Here is a 21,394-nt window from a genome sequence, read left to right as displayed (position 1 = left end):
TGAAGGACTAAATGACAATAATAAACATATGTTTCATCTACACTAACATTTGTTGCTCAAATAAAGACAATAATTACATTTTTTGTGGTACCTTTCATTTAGAAAAGAATCGAAAAGTACTGAAACAATATTTTGTGCTAAATTGTTTAAAGTGTTGTGCTAAATTGTTTTTACAACATTAAATTATGAATGAAAAAACAGCACAATTTTATTTTTTATTCTGGCAACTTAGCTGACAGTTTTTCTACTGTAAAAAAAACAATGTACCATCATTCCATTTACAGTAATACACCGTTAAAAACACATTTTACAGTAAAAATATGGCAGCTCTGTCAACACAGTTTTAACACAGAAAAAAATGGTAGTTTTTTTCAATTTACAGTAATATTCTGTAAATAAAGAACACCATAAAATGTATTTATATTTGTATTAATTTGCCGGGTAGTTTGCTGTAGAAATGTCAGGACGTGGACTATGGGGTGGTTGTTTTCCCGAGATGCAAGTGAACTTGGACCAGACATGGTGTGAAGGTAAAGACATATTTATTTTAACACTAGTGGTTTGTGCAGCCCTTTGAGACACTAGTGATTTAGGGCTATGTAAGTAAACATTGATTGATTGATTGATAATAAAAGGAATAAACAAAAGGCGCGCACAAGGGCGGAATCACAAAACTTGGCTATAAAAACAACAACTAGCACAAAGGCAGAACTGTGGACAAAGAAACAAAAGACACTAACTGTGGTGTTAATAAACAAAACTTACTTGCGATGACGTGAACAGGGCAGCATGGACTATGAAACCAGCAGCGTGAACTAAGCATGAGACTGTAAACCTGACCTGAAGCAGAAAGACAGCCTGGCAACTGGAAGCTTAAGTAATAGTCGCATGATTAGTGACAGGTGTGAGAGTGCAAAACGTGAGACAGGTGCGTGACATGAGGACAGGTGAAAACTAATGGGTAGTCATGGAAACAAAACAAACAAGGAAGTGCAAAAACAGGAAACAATGGAGTCTTAAGCAAAACAGGACATAACTAAACAAAACATGATCACAAGACATGACAAAAATCATAAGTCAAGCAGATATTTTAGTGTTTATTTTTATTTAGATAAAAACATGTTTGGAAAGTAAGATAATATACTGTAACATTTGTTGCAATTATGGATACAAAATAAAGTTCAAAAGGGATGCAATTTCAAGCAGGACATATATTCTGTTGTCAAAATGAAAACAATCAATAACATTTAGTTAGAAAATATGAAGTATTTTATTGACTCACAACCATTTGCAGGTTTTTGTGAGCCAGATAAAATGATGTGGGGCCCCGGGGCCTTGACTTTGACAGCTTTGATGGAGAGCAACTTCCTCTAGCTGTCCACAGCGCCTCTGCTGGTTGCAGACCAGAACTGCAGTGCATTGGGATGCTTCATCACAAATTGTTTGACAATATAGACGGCTGCTAATGAATTGGCGGGCTGGGGAATGTCACTCTCCAAGACCCTGAGTTGGGTTCAGAACTTGGTAGACACACATTTTCCGGCACTGGGGGGACTTGGACCACTGTAGACACATTTAGGCGGTCCTTGCACTGACATTTGAATCTTACTAGCAAACATAGAACACTCGGGCCAGAACTTGTGATTTATAAATTGAGGCATTCCTCAAGGCAGCCCTTTAAGGCCTCTCCTTTTTGGCAGCTACATTCTTTTTCTCTTGTAATGTGATTAACTGTTAGAAGTCAGCTGTTGCTGTAGCTTGTTTACTTCAGATGCAGCTAGTAGTCATTTCTTCAACTTCTTTAGTCATATTAGCAGTGTTCTAGATGTTCCATTTTAGGTCCTCTTTTTAGCCTATTTCATGTTGTTTATCTGTGTTGGCCCTGTGATGAGGTGGCGACTTGTCCAGGGTGTAGCCCGCCTTTCACCCCAATGCAGCTGAGATAACTCCAGCAACCCCCACCACCCTGGACGGGACAATCTGTAAAAAATGGATGGGTTTATAAGTTCAGTTCAGAAAACTTGCAGCAGATTCCTCAAGTGTTGTCGTTGAGATGATCTTTGATGAGTTTTTTAGAAAACAGCAAATAGCTCCTGCAAGTCTGACAAAATAGACCAAACTCAAATGTCTACTGTAGAGGACACTAGTTCTCCAAAATAAACTAAAAAACAGCATGCTGAAGTTTGAAAGTTTGCATTGTGATTGAGCATGTTTTGTTTGGTCCGACACCTGGCAACAAAGAATGAGCAACAAGTTGTGCAAAGAGCTGAGACATGAGTGTCATAATAATAATAATAATCATAATAATAATAATCATAACAATCTTCACAGACTGGCTGGGTTAGGTGTTGACAATTAGACTGCAGTCCTACTCTTATGACCTCTTTTAAATGGCAGCACCATGCAAGAAGTGGGCCGGGCCCTGCTGGTACTGGACTCCGCCTGCAGACTGCTCCAAGGCCCAAGACTTTTCTTGGCTTCCTGCAAAACAATCATCATGAGTGATAGTCCTCATCGATTGTACTGTAGATATCATTTCTAGTAAGACTACTTCAACCTCCCAGGTGTGCAGTATTTAGCCTCACATTTATCAAGTAGAACTCAACACTTTCCTGCTTGGTTTCCATTGTCTTAAAGCACACTTTTTCTTTTCAATGGACCAAATGGAGGGGATCTACCTCATTCTTACATGGAATTTATATTCATTTAGTTATGAAAGACGGGTTAACAAGTTAAATGTGTTTAATGATAATACAAGCATGTTTCTTTCATGCAGACAAGAATGTAAGTTGGTGGGATTGTGATGACTTGCATTGATTGGAGTCAGACGGTAGTCATGACAACCTCCACTTTTTACAATCAAAATGTGGCCCCCGGGCCTTCATTTGTCGAGGTCTGGTCTAACATAATAGTGAGAGTCCAGTCCATAGTGGATCTAACATAATAGTGTGAGAGTCCAGTCCATAGTGGATCTAACATAATAGTGAGAGTCCAGTCCATAGTGGATCTAACATAATAGTGAGAGAGTCCAGTCCATAGTGGATCTAACATAATAGTGTAAGAGTCCAGTCCATAGTGGATCTAACATAATAGTGTGAGAGTCCAGTCCATAGTGGATCTAACATAATAGTGTGAGAGTCCAGTCCATAGTGGATCTAACATAATAGTGTGAGAGTCCAGTCCATAGTGGATCTAACATAATAGTGTAAGAGTCCAGTCCATAGTGGATCTAACATAATAGTGTGAGAGTCCAGTCCATAGTGGATCTAACATAATAGTGTGAGAGTCCAGTCCATAGTGGATCTAACATAATATTGTGAGAGTCCAGTCCATAGTGGATCTAACATAATAGTGTGAGAGTCCAGTCCATAGTGGATCTAACATAATAGTGTGAGAGTCCAGTCCATAGTGGATCTAACATAATAGTGTGAGAGTCCAGTCCATAGTGGATCTAACATAATAGTGTGAGAGTCCAGTCCATAGTGGATCTAACATAATAGTGTGAGAGTCCAGTCCATAGTGGATCTAACATAATATTGTGAGAGTCCAGTCCATAGTGGATCTAACATAATAGTGAGAGTCCAGTCCATTGTGGATCTAACATAATATTGTGAGAGTCCAGTCCATAGTGGAGCTAACATAATATTGTGAGAGTCCAGTCCATAGTGGATCTAACATAATAGTGAGAGTCCAGTCCATAGTGGATCTAACATAATAGTGAGAGTCCAGTCCATAGTGGATCTAACATAATAGTGAGAGTCCAGTCCAAAGTGGATCTAACATAATAGTGTGAGAGTCCAGTCCATAGTGGATCTAACATAATAGTGTGAGAGTCCAGTCCATTGTGGATCTAACATAATATTGTGAGAGTCCAGTCCATAGTGGATCTAACATAATATTGTGAGAGTCCAGTCCATAGTGGATCTAACATAATAGTGAGAGTCCAGTCCATAGTGGATCTAACATAATAGTGAGAGTCCAGTCCATAGTGGATCTGACATAATAGTGAGAGTCCAGTCCATAGTGGATCTAACATAATAGTGTGAGAGTCCAGTCCATAGTGGATCTAACATAATAGTGTGAGAGTCCAGTCCATAGTGGATCTAACATAATAGTGTGAGAGTCCAGTCCATAGTGGATCTAACATAATAGTGAGAGTCCAGTCCATAGTGGATCTAACATAATAGTGTGAGAGTCCAGTCCATAGTGGATCTAACATAACAGAGTGAGAGTCCAGTCCATAGTGGATCTAACATAACAGAGTGAGAGTCCAGTCCATAGTGGATCTAACATAATAGTGAGAGTCCAGTCCATAGTGGATCTAACATAATAGTGTGAGAGTCCAGTCCATAGTGGATCTAACATAATAGTGAGAGTCCAGTCCATAGTGGATCTAACATAATAGTGAGAGTCCAGTCCATAGTGGATCTAACATAATAGTGTGAGAGTCCAGTCCATAGTGGATCTAACATTATATTGTGAGAGTCCAGTCCATAGTGGATCTAACATAATAGTGTGAGAGTCCAGTCCATAGTGGGTCTAACATAACAGAGTGAGAGTCCAGTCCATAGTGGATCTAACATAATAGTGTGAGAGTCCAGTCCATAGTGGATCTAACATAACAGAGTGAGAGTCCAGTCCATAGTGGATCTAACATAATAGTGTGAGAGTCCAGTCCATAGTGGATCTAACATAATAGTGTGAGAGTCCAGTCCATAGTGGATCTAACATAATAGTGTGAGAGTCCAGTCCATAGTGGATCTAACATAATAGTGTGAGAGTCCAGTCCATAGTGGATCTAACATAATAGTGAGAGTCCAGTCCATAGTGGATCTAACATAATAGTGTGAGAGTCCAGTCCATAGTGGATCTAACATAACAGAGTGAGAGTCCAGTCCATAGTGGATCTAACATAACAGAGTGAGAGTCCAGTCCATAGTGGATCTAACATAACAGAGTGAGAGTCCAGTCCATAGTGGATCTAACATAATAGTGAGAGTCCAGTCCATAGTGGATCTAACATAATAGTGAGAGTCCAGTCCATAGTGGGTCCAGCAGGGCCGACTATGGACTAAATCACACCTGCTGCTGTATGATTTCTCTTCATTTTCTGCACTTGCAACATATCACACCTGAAATAATTTGATTATGTTCCACATGTGATCTTTACTTCCTCAGACTCTGGAAGCAAATAACAGTTTTTAGACTTTTGTGGTGACAAGTGTGTGTTGTGTGTCTTTGCAGTCGCAGCACAAACAGACCACGCCCAAACCTGCAGCCCAGGTGTCCACGCTGCAGAGTGAGGTAAGCAACATTTACTCCTTCCAGTGTCACCTTTCTGCGTCTGTTGACTTCCCAACTCTGACCTCTGTGCAATGTGGACTATGTCTGCCTATGTTGTAATGTGGACTATGTCTGCCTATGTTGTAATGTGGACTATGTCTGCCTATGTTGTAATGTGGACTATGTCTGCCTATGTTGTAATGTGGACTATGTCTTCCTATGTTGTAATGTGGACTATGTCTGCCTTTGTTGTAATGTGGACTATGTCTGCCTTTGTTGTAATGTGGACTATGTCTGCCTTTGTTGTAATGTGGACTATGTCTGCCTATGTTGTAATGTGGACTATGTCTGCCTTTGTTGTAATGTGGACTATGTCTGCCTTTGTTGTAATGTGGACTATGTCTGCCTTTGTTGTAATGTGGACTATGTCTGCCTATGTTGTAATGTGGACTATGTCTGCCTTTGTTGTAATGTGGACTATGTCTGCCTTTGTTGTAATGTGGACTATGTCTGCCTATGTTGTAATGTGGACTATGTCTGCCTATGTTGTAATGTGGACTATGTCTGCCTTTGTTGTAATGTGGACTATGTCTGCCTTTGTTGTAATGTGGACTATGTCTGCCTATGTTGTAATGTGGACTATGTCTGCCTTTGTTGTAATGTGGACTATGTCTGCCTTTGTTGTAATGTGGACTATGTCTGCCTTTGTTGTAATGTGGACTATGTCTGCCTTTGTTGTAATGTGGACTATGTCTGCCTATGTTGTAATGTGGACTATGTCTGCCTTTGTTGTAATGTGGACTATGTCTGCCTTTGTTGTAATGTGGACTATGTCTGCCTTTGTTGTAATGTGGACTATGTCTGCCTTTGTTGTAATGTGGACTATGTCTGCCTATGTTGTAATGTGGACTATGTCTGCCTTTGTTGTAATGTGGACTATGTCTGCCTTTGTTGTAATGTGGACTATGTCTGCCTATGTTGTAATGTGGACTATGTCTGCCTTTGTTGTAATGTGGACTATGTCTGCCTATGTTGTAATGTGGACTATGTCTGCCTTTGTTGTAATGTGGACTATGTCTGCCTTTGTTGTAATGTGGACTATGTCTGCCTTTGTTGTAATGTGGACTATGTCTGCCTTTGTTGTAATGTGGACTATGTCTGCCTTTGTTGTAATGTGGACTATGTCTGCCTTTGTTGTAATGTGGACTATGTCTGCCTATGTTGTAATGTGGACTATGTCTGCCTTTGTTGTAATGTGGACTATGTCTGCCTTTGTTGTAATGTGGACTATGTCTGCCTTTGTTGTAATGTGGACTATGTCTGCCTTTGTTGTAATGTGGACTATGTCTGCCTTTGTTGTAATGTGGACTATGTCTGCCTATGTTGTAATGTGGACTATGTCTGCCTTTGTTGTAATGTGGACTATGTCTGCCTTTGTTGTAATGTGGACTATGTCTGCCTTTGTTGTAATGTGGACTATGTCTGCCTTTGTTGTAATGTGGACTATGTCTGCCTATGTTGTAATGTGGACTATGTCTGCCTATGTTGTAATGTGGACTATGTCTGCCTATGTTGTAATGTGGACTATGTCTGCCTTTGTTGTAATGTGGACTATGTCTGCCTTTGTTGTAATGTGGACTATGTCTGCCTTTGTTGTAATGTGGACTATGTCTGCCTTTGTTGTAATGTGGACAATGTCTGCCTTTGTTGTAATGTGGACTATGTCTGCCTTTGTTGTAATGTGGACTATGTCTGCCTTTGTTGTAATGTGGACTATGTCTGCCTTTGTTGTAATGTGGACTATGTCTGCCTTTGTTGTAATGTGGACTATGTCTGCCTATGTTGTAATGTGGACTATGTCTGCCTTTGTTGTAATGTGGACTATGTCTGCCTTTGTTGTAATGTGGACTATGTCTGCCTATGTTGTAATGTGGACTATGTCTGCCTTTGTTGTAATGTGGACTATGTCTGCCTTTGTTGTAATGTGGACTATGTCTGCCTATGTTGTAATGTGGACTATGTCTGCCTTTGTTGTAATGTGGACTATGTCTGCCTTTGTTGTAATGTGGACTATGTCTGCCTTTGTTGTAATGTGGACTATGTCTGCCTTTGTTGTAATGTGGACTATGTCTGCCTATGTTGTAATGTGGACTATGTCTGCCTTTGTTGTAATGTGGACTATGTCTGCCTTTGTTGTAATGTGGACTATGTCTGCCTATGTTGTAATGTGGACTATGTCTGTCTTTGTTGTAATGTGGACTATGTCTGCCTTTGTTGTAATGTGGACTATGTCTGCCTATGTTGTAATGTGGACTATGTCTGCCTTTGTTGTAATGTGGACTATGTCTGCCTTTGTTGTAATGTGGACTATGTCTGCCTTTGTTGTAATGTGGACTATGTCTGCCTTTGTTGTAATGTGGACTATGTCTGCCTATGTTGTAATGTGGACTATGTCTGCCTATGTTGTAATGTGGACTATGTCTGCCTTTGTTGTAATGTGGACTATGTCTGCCTTTGTTGTAATGTGGACTATGTCTGCCTATGTTGTAATGTGGACTATGTCTGCCTTTGTTGTAATGTGGACTATGTCTGCCTTTGTTGTAATGTGGACTATGTCTGCCTATGTTGTAATGTGGACTATGTCTGCCTTTGTTGTAATGTGGACTATGTCTGCCTTTGTTGTAATGTGGACTATGTCTGCCTTTGTTGTAATGTGGACTATGTCTGCCTTTGTTGTAATGTGGACTATGTCTGCCTTTGTTGTAATGTGGACTATGTCTGCCTTTGTTGTAATGTGGACTATGTCTGCCTTTGTTGTAATGTGGACTATGTCTGCCTTTGTTGTAATGTGGACTATGTCTGCCTTTGTTGTAAGGTGGACTATGTCTGCCTTTGTTGTAATGTGGACTATGTCTGCCTTTGTTGTAATGTGGACTATGTCTGCCTTTGTTGTAATGTGGACTATGTCTGCCTTTGTTGTAATGTGGACTATGTCTGCCTTTGTTGTAATGTGGACTATGTCTGCCTTTGTTGTAATGTGGACTATGTCTGCCTATGTTGTAATGTGGACTATGTCTGCCTATGTTGTAATGTGGACTATGTCTGCCTTTGTTGTAATGTGGACTATGTCTGCCTTTGTTGTAATGTGGACTATGTCTGCCTTTGTTGTAATGTGGACTATGTCTGCCTATGTTGTAATGTGGACTATGTCTGCCTATGTTGTAATGTGGACTATGTCTGCCTTTGTTGTAATGTGGACTATGTCTGCCTTTGTTGTAATGTGGACTATGTCTGCCTATGTTGTAATGTGGACTATGTCTGCCTTTGTTGTAATGTGGACTATGTCTGCCTTTGTTGTAATGTGGACTATGTCTGCCTATGTTGTAATGTGGACTATGTCTGCCTTTGTTGTAATGTGGACTATGTCTGCCTTTGTTGTAATGTGGACTATGTCTGCCTTTGTTGTAATGTGGACTATGTCTGCCTTTGTTGTAATGTGGACTATGTCTGCCTTTGTTGTAATGTGGACTATGTCTGCCTATGTTGTAATGTGGACTATGTCTGCCTATGTTGTAATGTGGACTATGTCTGCCTTTGTTGTAATGTGGACTATGTCTGCCTTTGTTGTAATGTGGACTATGTCTGCCTATGTTGTAATGTGGACTATGTCTGCCTTTGTTGTAATGTGGACTATGTCTGCCTTTGTTGTAATGTGGACTATGTCTCCCTATGTTGTAATGTGGACTATGTCTGCCTTTGTTGTAATGTGGACTATGTCTGCCTTTGTTGTAATGTGGACTATGTCTGCCTTTGTTGTAATGTGGACTATGTCTGCCTTTGTTGTAATGTGGACTATGTCTGCCTTTGTTGTAATGTGGACTATGTCTGCCTTTGTTGTAATGTGGACTATGTCTGCCTTTGTTGTAATGTGGACTATGTCTGCCTTTGTTGTAATGTGGACTATGTCTGCCTTTGTTGTAATGTGGACTATGTCTGCCTTTGTTGTAATGTGGACTATGTCTGCCTTTGTTGTAATGTGGACTATGTCTGCCTTTGTTGTAATGTGGACTATGTCTGCCTTTGTTGTAATGTGGACTATGTCTGCCTTTGTTGTAATGTGGACTATGTCTGCCTTTGTTGTAATGTGGACTATGTCTGCCTTTGTTGTAATGTGGACTATGTCTGCCTTTGTTGTAATGTGGACTATGTCTGCCTTTGTTGTAATGTGGACTATGTCTGCCTATGTTGTAATGTGGACTATGTCTGCCTTTGTTGTAATGTGGACTATGTCTGCCTTTGTTGTAATGTGGACTATGTCTGCCTTTGTTGTAATGTGGACTATGTCTGCCTTTGTTGTAATGTGGACTATGTCTGCCTTTGTTGTAATGTGGACTATGTCTGCCTTTGTTGTAATGTGGACTATGTCTGCCTTTGTTGTAATGTGGACTATGTCTGCCTATGTTGTAATGTGGACTATGTCTGCCTTTGTTGTAATGTGGACTATGTCTGCCCATGTTGTAATGTGGACTATGTCTGCCTATGTTGTAATGTGGACTATGTCTGCCTTTGTTGTAATGTGGACTATGTCTGCCTTTGTTGTAATGTGGACTATGTCTGCCTTTCCTGTGCCAGCACCTCCTGCTGTGAGAGCACAGCCGCAAGAAGGAAGAACTTGTTTCTTTTCCTCCTTTGTAGGCCTGACTGAGAAGATCTTCAACCCTTTAGTTACTTTTTGGTAGCCTGTTGCAACAAAAAAATATATATTTTATTTACCTTTTTTATATGTACACATTAGGGTTGTCCCGATACCAATAATTTAGTACCGGTACCAAAATGTATTTTAAATACTTTTCTAAATAAAGGGCACCACAAAAAAATGGCATCATTGGCTATATTTGAAAAAAAAGGTGTTAGTGTAGATGAAACATATGTTTATTATTGTTATTTAGTCCTTCAATCAAATGTTGAACATACTAGACAACTTGTCTTTTAGTAGTAAGTAAACAAACAAAGACTCCTAATTAGTCTGCAGTAACATATTGTGTCATTTATACACCTATTATTTTATACACATTATAAAGGACAAACTGTAAAATTTAATTATTAATCTACTTGTTCAATTACTGTTAATATCTGCTTATTTTCTGTTCCAACATGTTCTATCTACACTTCTGTTCAAATGTAATAATCACTTATTCTTCTCTTCTTTGATACTTGACATTAGTTTTGGATGATACCACACATTTAGGTGCGGATCATGTCGATACCAAGTAGTTACAGGATCATAAATTGGTCATATTCAAAGTCCTCATGTGTCCAGGGAAATATTTTCTGAGTTTATAAACATAATATAATATATATATATTTTTTTTTTAAATGATAAAAAAAATTTGGGTGATAAAAAATATAGATGTAATCATAGTAGTATCGACTACATACATTCCTGAACTTGGTATCATTACAGGCAGCACGGTGGAAAAGGGGTTAGTGCGTCTGCTTCACAATACCAAGGTCCTTAGTAGTCTTGGGTTCAATTCCGGGCTCAGGATGTTTCTGTGCTAAGTTTGCATGTTCTCCTCATGACTGTGTGGGTTCTACTCCGGCTTCCTCCCACCTCCAAAGACATGCACCTGGGGATAGGCCCCTCCCACCTCCAAAGACATGCACCTGGGGATAGGCCCCTCCCACCTCCAAAGACATGCACCTGGGGATAGGCCCCTCCCACCTCCAAAGACATGCACCTGGGGATAGGCCCCTCCCACCTCCAAAGACATGCACCTGGGGATAGGCCCCTCCCACCTCCAAAGACATGCACCTGGGGATAGGCCCCTCCCACCTCCAAAGACATGCACCTGGGGATAGGTTGATTGGCAACACTAAATGGTCCCTAGTGTGTGAATGTTGTCTGTCTATCTGTGTTGGCCCTGTGATGAGGTGGCGACTTGTCCAGGGTGTACTCCGCCTTCCTCCCGATTGTAGCTGAGATAGGTTCCAGCAACCCCCGCAATCCCGAAGGGAATAAGCGGTAGAAAATAGATGTAAAAGCAGCAATGTCACCACATGACGACGCACCGATGTGTCCGGGAAGCGGTACTTTTCAAACCGAGTATGGTACTGAAAATGATTCATCCGTACCGCGATACTATACTGTACTAGTAGTGTTATACTGTACAACCCTAATGATTCATCCGTACCGCGATACTATACTGTACTAGTAGTGTTATACTGTACAACCCTAGTACACATGTATTGGATGATGGAAGACCCTTGAGTTGCTCTGAAAGGTTCACAGCTAGTTTGTTATTTATAGAAAGGCTTTACTCAGTCATTAACTTGAAGCTATAAGTGACTCTTACTGGGTGGTGACCTTTGCACCCACTTGGATGCCACTTCAGGTCACCTGACACCTGGCCTCTTCAGGTCACCTGACAGCTGGCTGGCTTTCATCACAAGTGTCACAGGTGTGGACAGTACTTGCCGCACTTTATGTGCTTCAAGTCACTGTAAAGCATTTCAATTAGAAAGTGAGGCGAATACAGGCAGTTTTTCCAGTTGCCTTAATGTTCACACTCAAAAATAGTTTTTTTTCATTCCACTTGTCTTCTCAAAGTATTCTACATTAATGTTAAAGCAGAGGATGGAACACTTTTTGTACCTTTATGTGTCTTATAAATAGGGATGTGCCCATCCATCAGCCAATTGTCATTAAAAAGTACAAGATTGCAATTGGCGATTAGTTCATTTTAATACCGATCACAAATGCAGATCCCCTCTGCCTGAGATTGTTTTTATTTTTAGACACCAGACCAGGGGTGGCCATTAGGTGGATGGTGGAGGGTGTGTCAGTGGATGGTGGAGGGTGTGTCAGTGGTGGAGGGTGTGTCAGTGGTGGAGGGTGTGTCAGTGGATAGTGGAGGGTGTGTCAGTGGATAGTGGAGGGTGTGTCAGTGGATAGTGGAGGGTGTGTCAGTGGATGGTGGAGGGTGTGTCAGTGGTGGAGGGTGTGTCAGTGGATAGTGGAGGGTGTGTCAGTGGATAGTGGAGGGTGTGTCAGTGGATAGTGGAGGGTGTGTCAGTGGTGGAGGGCGTGTCAGTGGATGGTGGAGGGTGTGTCAGTGGGTGGTGGAGGGTGTGTCAGTGGTGGAGGGTGTGTCAGTGGATAGTGGAGGGTGTGTCAGTGGATAGTGGAGGGTGTGTCAGTGGGTGGTGGAGGGTGTGTCAGTGGATAGTGGAGGGTGTGTCAGTGGATAGTGGAGGGTGTGTCAGTGGTGGAGGGTGTGTCAGTGGATGGTGGAGGGTGTGTCAGTGGATAGTGGAGGGTGTGTCAGTGGATAGTGGAGGGTGTGTCAGTGGATAGTGGAGGGTGTGTCAGTGGTGGAGGGTGTGTCAGTGGGTGGTGGAGGGTGTGTCAGTCCATCGCCAGCCAAGCATTAAAAAAACAGACCTAAAAATGAGCCATCATCAATCTTCCCCAAGACGTGACTTGATTGACATTCAGGACACTCGAGGGTCTTGTGAGACGACACTGGCTGCTGCCACATTATTATTAAGAAAAAAGGACCGACAGGAAGGCCAGAAACACTTTTTATTTCATCAGACGCTCGCACCGTACCTGTTGTCAAAACTCTAAAGACTGACTGCACAGTTCCTGTCTTCACAATAAAAGCCCTGCTTCCTCCTGCCTGCGCTAACAAAATAAGAGTCTCAGAAAGCTAGCGCACACAAGCTAGCCAGCTATGGAGTTTGCCGCCAATGTATTTCTTGTAGTGTATAAAAAAAGAGTATGGAAGCTGGACAAATAAGACTTTTTTTCTCCTCCATTGTAAAAAGTGGAGGTTGTCATCACTCCTGTCTGATTCCAATCAATGCAAGTCATCACAATCACACCAACTTATATTCTTGTCTGCATGAAAGAAACATGCTTGTATTATCATCAAACACCTTTAACTTGTTAACAAAACCTCTCTTTCATATATAAATTGTCACACCTGTGAATCAGGTTTTATGTTTGATCATGTTATGTTTTGTTTTTTGGACTCTTGTTTCCTGTTTTGCACTTGCTGGTTTTGTTTGTTTTCATAGTAAGCCATTAGTTTCCACCTGGTCTCCTCGTCACGCCCCGGTCCTCAGCTCTCACACCTGTTTTCATAATCACAGCTACTATTTAAGCCATTTGTTTTCTGTTCCTCGGCTGGCAACTTTACCCACCGGATGTATTGTATTGAACTCTACCTACCTACCGGACTTTGTATCGAACCCTCATGACCATGCACCTACCTTTCCTTGCCAACCTTCATGCCATGCCAGGCTGATTATTGTTTTGACCACGCCACATAAGATTTTGTTAGTATTTATGCCTCAGTGCAAGTTTTTGGTTTATTTTGTACCATAGATAGTATCTTCTGTTTATTTGTATAGAGTCATACCATTGTGTCGTTTTGTTTGGAGTTTAGTCTAGTTTATTTTCCGCTATTGTGCGCGTCCTTTGTTTTGTCTGTTTGGTGAATTATAGTGTTAAATACATTAACAATGTGCTTACACTCACGTCTCGCTCGTGCAAATCATCCTCTGCGTGGAAGAAGCAAAACAAATCCAAGTTCAAGTCCTGACATAAATGAATATAACTGATGTATATGAATGAGGTAGATCCCCTCCACTTAGTCCATTAAATACTAGCTGGCCTGCAGAAAAAGGGTGCCCCCCCCCCCGGCCCGGACTGACAAACTTACAAACTTAAGTGGCAAACAATACAAACCATTTACAAACTTTCAGCTAGCAGCTAAAACTTTTTAAAATGGCCATGCCCTTGTGTACAGGATTTAAACAGGAAGTGACGTTGGGGGCCCCGCCTCTTCAAAATGGCCGTTCCCACCTGTACAGGAAGTGATTTCCTCCAAATATGGCTATAATATGGGCTCCATATTATAGCCGGTATTGTCTGGTACCGGTATTGGGACAACCCTAGTTGATATTGTTACAATGACAATAGCACTCAGCAGTAATAAACAGAAAAATGTACAGTTAATACATGTGATCAGTATCGCTTTTGGTATCGGCCGATCTCCCTCATGGATAGTTGGTGTCGGCACCCTAAAAGCCTATTTAATGATCTGTGTATGAAGGTAGATAATGGATGTCTCCCCTCCTGGTACGTTATAGACGAAACCGTCAGAATGGACCATGGATACAAAGCTAAAGGGGTTGACCACAGCCACAGGTGGCACACCAGGAAGTACTTCCACTCAGCCAGCAGCAAAGGGGGCTTATAAAGCTCCACTGGAGGTAGACTGATGAGAGTGAAAGTGGAACAGCGACTTCCTGCTTCCTTTTTCCGGTGGCGGTGTTTCTGGGGCGCCTGGAGGCGGTTGACTGTTCGCTTGCTCTTCTTCTGGCATGTGTTGTCATATCTCCACTGGCCTCGCTCCACTTTGGGGACTTGGCCGCCAACTTTTTGAGCTGAGCACACAAATGTCGTCCATTAAACACATCTTGCTCCTTGGTTTGTAGACTAAGAGCAAGCCCACTGTTATTGACATGTCGTCTGCCGGGTCTACTGTTGTCAACATGACATTACCTGGGAGCAGGGCTGGTCCCACTGTCACGTCACAGGTAACCCTTTAGTCGCCACGCTCAGTGGGGGATGGAGGGCTGCATTTTGTCACTTGAGGCGTCCGACGTCTGTCAGAAGCACCTTCTGCTGTCATTAACTTCATGATGTAACCTTGTGGCCTTGCTTTGTAGACCTCGCCTGTGTCCACCATCAAGCCTTCTGCTCCCGCTACTGGAACAGCAGCCACTTCACATACATCAGCGAATGTTAGCTTGTCAACATCCAAAGAGTCGCCAAAACAATCAGCCAAGGTACATCATCCTCATCATCATCATCACCTTCCTTCTTTTTGCCTCTGATGCCCCTCCTGTTAAGTCAACTTATCTTCTTCTATTTTCTCTCGCTGGTTGTGTTGTTGTGCCAGGACTTGTATTTGCAATACTACACACTTCATAAATATATATATATATATATATATATATATATGTATATATATATATATATATATATATATATATATATATATATATATATATATATATATATATATATATATATACATATATATATATATATATATGTATATATATATATATATATATATATATATATATATATATATATATATATATATATATATATATATAGGGGGGGTATATAGGGGGGGTATATAAAAATACATATATGAGAATAAGCGGTAGAAAATGGATGGGATGGATATATATAGATAGATAGAATAGAAAGTACTTTATTGATTCCTGGGGGAAATTCAGCACCACAGTTCGCTCACAACAAACAATAATAATAATAAAGAATATATGACATATATTATATATCCATCCATCCATCCATTTTCTACCGCTTATTCCCTTTTGGGGTCGCGGGGGGCGCTGGCGCCTATCTCAGCTACAATCGGGCGGAAGGCAGGGTACACCCTGGACAAGTCGCCACCTCATCGCAGGGCCAACACAGATAGACAGACAACATTCACACACTAGGGCCAATTTAGTGTTGCCAATCAACCTATCCCCAGGTGCATGTCTTTGGAAGTGGGAGGAAGCCGGAGTACCCGGAGGGAACCCACGCATTCACGGGGAGAACATGCAAACTTATATATATAATATATAATATATTAATAATATAAATATATTCTACATTTAAGTGCATTCAAGGAACAAATGCATTATACAGTCTGATGGCTGTCGGTATGAAGGACCACCTGTGTGGTTCCGTGTGACATTTTGGGAGTCTGAGCCTTCCACTGAACGTGCTCATTCTCTCCTCAAGGTGCAAGTGTAGTGGGTGGAAGGTGTTGTCCATAATGGCTCTGAGTTTTGCTAGACTTCTTCTCTCTGACACCACCGCCAGAGAGTCCAGCTCCACTCCCACCATGTTACTGGCCTTCTCTACCAACTTGTCCAGTCTGTTTGCGTCCCTCACTCTCAGCCCGCTGCCCCAGCAAGCCACGGCACACAAGAAAGCCCTCGCCACCACCAACTCGTAGAACATCTTTGTAAAGACCTTGAAGGATCCTAGCCTCCTATATATATATATATATATATATATACATATATATATTTATTTATACATCTTTCATTTTATATATATATATATATATATAGTCAAGGGTACTGTGGTTTATCTGTTATGCAGTGCTCAGTACCGGGGTCGAGTGGAATATACTGTAGAGTACATTAGGAGTTTTGGCGTTTGCTCACACATATTATAAATTGAAGGGAAATTGGTCACGGTGTTGTTTAATTAGCTTAAAAATTACTCATAAACACTTATAACCGAGTTTTATTTAAAAAATATATATACGAAGGTCCTGCAGTCCTGGGTTCAAATCCAGGCTCGGGATCTTTCTGTGTGGAGTTTGCATGTTCTCCCCGTGAATGCGTGGGTTCCCTCCGGGTACTCCGGCTTCCTCCCACTTCCAAAGACATGCACCTGGGGATAGGTTGATTGGCAACACTAAATTGGCCCTAGTGTGTGAATGTGAGTGTGAATGTTGTCTGTCTATCTGTGTTGGCCCTGCGATGAGGTGGCGACTTGTCCAGGGTGTACCCTGCCTTCCGCCCGATTGTAGCTGAGATAGGCGCCAGCGCCCCCCGCGACCCCAAAAGGGAATAAGCGGTAGAAAATGGATGGATGGATATGAAAAATTAATAGCCAGAAAATATACTTTATGGGCCGAACAAATATGTAATATAATACTATTGTTCAGGCTACTTCAGCGACATGTTATTTTTATTTGAGTGTTTGTATATGTAAATCTTTCGTTTTTATTTGTCAAAGTTTTTGTCCTTATTTTTTACAACGAAAGACACGTTTGCTGAGTGCGTCACGTCCGGTTTTCGTGACGTCATGTTATTCAACTTCCGGTTGTGGTTTCTTCATTATCGATTAATCTATCACTCTGTCTTGAGCTCCCAGGCAAAGTGCGTCATGTGCGAACTTTAATATCTTCATTGCTGACACAGATATGTGGTTACACTCGCTCATATTGGGGTATGTCGTTATTTATTGGAGAAAGACGTTAATATATTGTTTTAGTGTTAGCATTTAAGCTAGATAGTGCTGGCGAGATTCTCCGGTCCGTCAGTTTAGACTTAGACCAACTTTATTGATATATGATGGGAATTTTTCTGTGTTATCAATCACAGTTTTACAATAATTTTACGGTCTATTATTATCATTTTTATTGTTACATCTTTAGTGAAGACTCTTGCTTTTGAAACTATTTACTTTGAAAGTTTCACTTCCGTTTCCGTTTTTATGCGCGTTGATGTTATCTAACTTATCTTCCCTGACACTTTCAAATATTTGAAGCAAAATTGACTTCTACATTTCTGTCTTTTATTATCCTTTTTTTTATTATAGTTGAAGTGACAGCTGTGTTTTTGACTAAATAGTCTCTGAGTGATTAGCCTGATTGTAGCTGAAATGGGCACTAGCGACCCCAAAGGGAATAAGCGGTAGAAATGGATGGATGGCTGATTAACGTGGACCCCGACTTAAACATGTTGACAAACGTATTGTGTTGCCATTTAGTGCTCAGTTGTACGGAATATGTACTGTTTCATATCATGTATTCCCTTCCTCTTTAATCTACTAATAACAGTTTCAAACAATCAATCAGTGACTGCTAAACAAATTAGCTGTTATGGCTAACCTGCACATGCTAATTTAGTACAAGTGACACTTACTGTCTACACACTTTACATTTTGTTTACTGCCATTGTTTGTGTTGCTGTTTAGTTCTCAAGTATTTAGGATGCAGAGGATTATTTTGTTTAATTGTGTGACAGATTAATTGCTATCTCATCTTGTGCTTGTATATTTCTGATACTAAACTACTGTCATACACACAGTGTACATTCCAATGTGCATATTTAGAGCAAACAGGTCGATCTGATGACTTGGGATTTCCTTACACCAGTTTCAGATATTAACAGTCAACATGCAAAAAGGGAAGACATTTGTACAATACTGAATCGCGTGGGCATATCTCAGCTGCATTTGTGCGGAAGCTGGTGTACACCCTGGACAAGTCATCTGTAATCATTATCCACCATACTGAACATGTGCAATTAATACATCTCTGACTGTGTCCATCTGAACTGTGCTTTTACTTAAGCAATTTGAACTAAACAAAACTAGTATTCAAATCTCATTGAACTGTGCTGGAATGGAACATAATCAGGAGTGATGCTTCGACTTTTCACGCTTTTTTCTAATGGATTCTTTTCTTTTTATCTTGTTTAAAGGTGAAAGTGGAAGTTCCTCCCAAGGCACCAAGAACAACAGGGGCCAAGGAGGTAAGCGTGGCATTCTACCATGGAAGGCATGATAGCATGTTGTTTGCTGCTTTGTGCTTAATGGCGTGGCATGTTCAGGCACCTGCGTTAGATCCTTTTGACGCCTTGGCCAGTATACTCCCATCAGTTGATCCTGTCGCCCCAAAAGAGCCGCAATTTACTGGTCCAGAGGTCAAAGAGGTACACTCTTATATATTCAACGTAAAAAGACACATTCCAATGAGGTGCAGCATGGTTGTGGTGAGAGTTATTGTGTGTTGTTGCACGTGTCGCAGCATGACGTCACGGCCGAGGAGGCTCAGAAGTGTGGAGAAAGAGAAGAAACGCTGCCACCAGAATACAGATTTGATGCTTTGGTCAGTTCTATGTACAGAATCTGTGTTGGTGGTCTGTTTTTTTTCCTTTTACACAACAAAACCTGTCTTCAAATTGTATGTGCATGTCTTCAACGCCCCTCAGTTGGTGTTACCAAGCGAAGGTTTTGAAACCAAATACAGGTGAAACTCCAAATATTTGAATATCGTGCAAAGGTTGGTTTATTCCAGCAATTAGATTTACAAGGTGAAACTAACATATGATTAAGGCTCATAACTACAACTCAGGATATTTTAAGCCTTTTTTTGATTACATTTGGATGATTATGGCTTACAGCAGCACTGCATGTGACTCACAATACCAAGGTCCTGAGTTCAATCCCTGGCTAGGGATCTTTCTGTGTGGAGTTTGCATGTTCTCCCCATAAATGCGTGGCTTCCCTCCGGGTACTCCAGCTTCCTCCCGTCTCCAAAGACATGCACCTGGGGATAGGTTGATTGGCAACACTAAAAATTGGCCCTGATCTTTGAATGTTGTCTGTATCTGTGTTGGCCCTGTGATGAGGTGGCGCCTTGTCCAGGGTGTACACCGCCTTCCGCCCGAATGCTCCAGCACCCCCCGTAATCCCGAAAGGGACAAGCGGTAAAAAATGAATGGCTACAGCATTTTGAAAACCGCAAATTGAAAATCTCACAAAATGTTGGGTTTTCAAAAACTAAGCCATGATCGTTAAAATTCTAATAAATAAAGGCTTTACATCTTACTTCACACGTTGCATGTAAAGAGTTTATATCACATAGTTCACATTTCAAGTTGAATCGCTGACTTTTGCACACTATTCTATTTTTTTAGTTTAACCTGTATTTACAATTTTTAGGGGCTCCCTTAGAGATGCTTGATATTTGCTTACTTACTGATACCCAATATGCCAATATGTGATATTTGCAGCAGTTTTTCACTCAGGTTACATCTCATGTAATGAAATGTAACCTGAGATGCCACTTGTTGCATTCACTAACAAACACTATTTGTGCAAATGTTCTGTAAATCATAGAAAAGGCACTTTTTTTTAAATTGTCAAAATAGCCTCTAAAAAGATAATGACTATTAATCAACTAAACTAACAAGATCTATTATGAACATCCAACTTTACAATAAAGCTGCACATTTTAAAACAATACTTGATTAATTCACTATGCAAAACTATACCAGGGTATTGTTTTTTTCAGTATTGTTGGTTGCATATTATTATTATATGCTGCTTAAAGGGCTGTTTGCAATTTGCTCAAAGTTAACAAAAACACCAACACTTAGCCCATGTTAGCATTAGTGGTTTAGGAAAGCAGCTTTGATGTTTATTTTTCAAAATAGTGCGAAAGAATTAAAAATGGGTCCGATGGCCGCCGTGCAGAGTTAACACGAGTAAGAGAGACCATAAATCACTCCAAACATGCCCTTGCGCCGTGGAGTTGCTCTTTTTCTCCGTGCGTCTGTGTATCCTGAAGGTTTGAATTGCACTAGGAAGACAGCGGGTCACAATGAACGACTGCCAGCCAAGCATCTTCCCAACCCTGACAGAGCAGCTTTAGGTTGTGACATCTTCCGGAGGTGCGATGTTAGATTAGTAGTACAGTTTTAAATCCACCTCACTCCCCGTTTGCACAATTAGCCCTTTGTAGTCATTGCAAAGTGCATATTTACAAGGCGACCTTGGAAAATCTGTATTTCTTCAGCCTGGGCGCCAAATTTAAGGCTACACCTTGTCCAATATGATAATAGTCCGAAAAACCTGATCTTGACATGATCCGATATCACATTTTTATGCCAGTATTGGCTAAAATATCTGTTGTTCCTAGCCTAATAATGTTTATATTTATATAGGGCTTTTTTATAGTGACTCAAAGCAGGTACACCCCATAAATATACAGTACAGGCCAAAAGTTTGGACACACCTCCTCATTCAATGTGTTTTCTTTATTTCCATGACTATTTACATTGTAGACTGTAACATCAAAACTTTAAATGAACACATGTGGAGTTATGTACTTCACAAAAAAAGGTGCAATAAGTGAAAACATGTTTTATATTCTACTTTCTTCTGATTACTTTTTCGAACACTTGGTATTTTCTCGATGAGCTTCAAGCACACCTGTGAAGTGGAAACCATTTCAGGTGACTACCTCTTTAAGCTCATGGAGAGAATGCCAAGAGTGTGCGAAAAAGTAATCAGAGCAAAGGGTGGCTATTTTGAAAAAAGTAGAATATAACACGTTTTCATTTTTTTACCTTTTTTTGTTAAGTACATAACTCCACATGTGTTCATTCATAGTTTGGATGTGACAATCTACAATGTAAATAGTCATGCAAATAAAGAAAACACATTGAATGGGGAGGTGTGTCCAAACTTTTGTAATGTACTGTATAC

At 40.7% G+C, this 21,394-nt stretch overlaps 1 protein-coding gene across 24 annotated transcripts in view; it reads left to right on the top strand.

Annotated features, from left to right (window-relative positions):
• Positions 1 to 21,394, top strand: part of cast (calpastatin) — a 100,779-nt gene that overhangs the window by 53,873 nt on the left and 25,512 nt on the right. For 6 of the 24 annotated variants that reach the window (XM_061874677.1, XM_061874680.1, XM_061874679.1 and 3 more), the window contains exons 2-8: positions 5,245 to 5,304; positions 14,443 to 14,565; positions 14,791 to 14,892; positions 15,025 to 15,144; positions 18,604 to 18,654; positions 18,733 to 18,834; positions 18,930 to 19,010. In XM_061874677.1, coding sequence (XP_061730661.1) covers positions 5,245 to 5,304; positions 14,443 to 14,565; positions 14,791 to 14,892; positions 15,025 to 15,144; positions 18,604 to 18,654; positions 18,733 to 18,834; positions 18,930 to 19,010 — 639 coding nt within the window. The remainder of the gene's footprint in view (positions 1 to 5,244; positions 5,305 to 14,442; positions 14,566 to 14,790; positions 14,893 to 15,024; positions 15,145 to 18,603; positions 18,655 to 18,732; positions 18,835 to 18,929; positions 19,011 to 21,394) is intronic. The other 18 variants (XM_061874684.1, XM_061874685.1, XM_061874683.1 and 15 more) reach the window with 6 other exon arrangements.

This window comes from Nerophis ophidion, linkage group LG16 (assembly GCF_033978795.1).
Source record: "Nerophis ophidion isolate RoL-2023_Sa linkage group LG16, RoL_Noph_v1.0, whole genome shotgun sequence".
NCBI lineage: Eukaryota > Metazoa > Chordata > Actinopteri > Syngnathiformes > Syngnathidae > Nerophis > Nerophis ophidion.
Note: the sequence above shows the minus strand (reverse complement) of the source record. Positions and strands in the feature narration are given on the sequence as shown.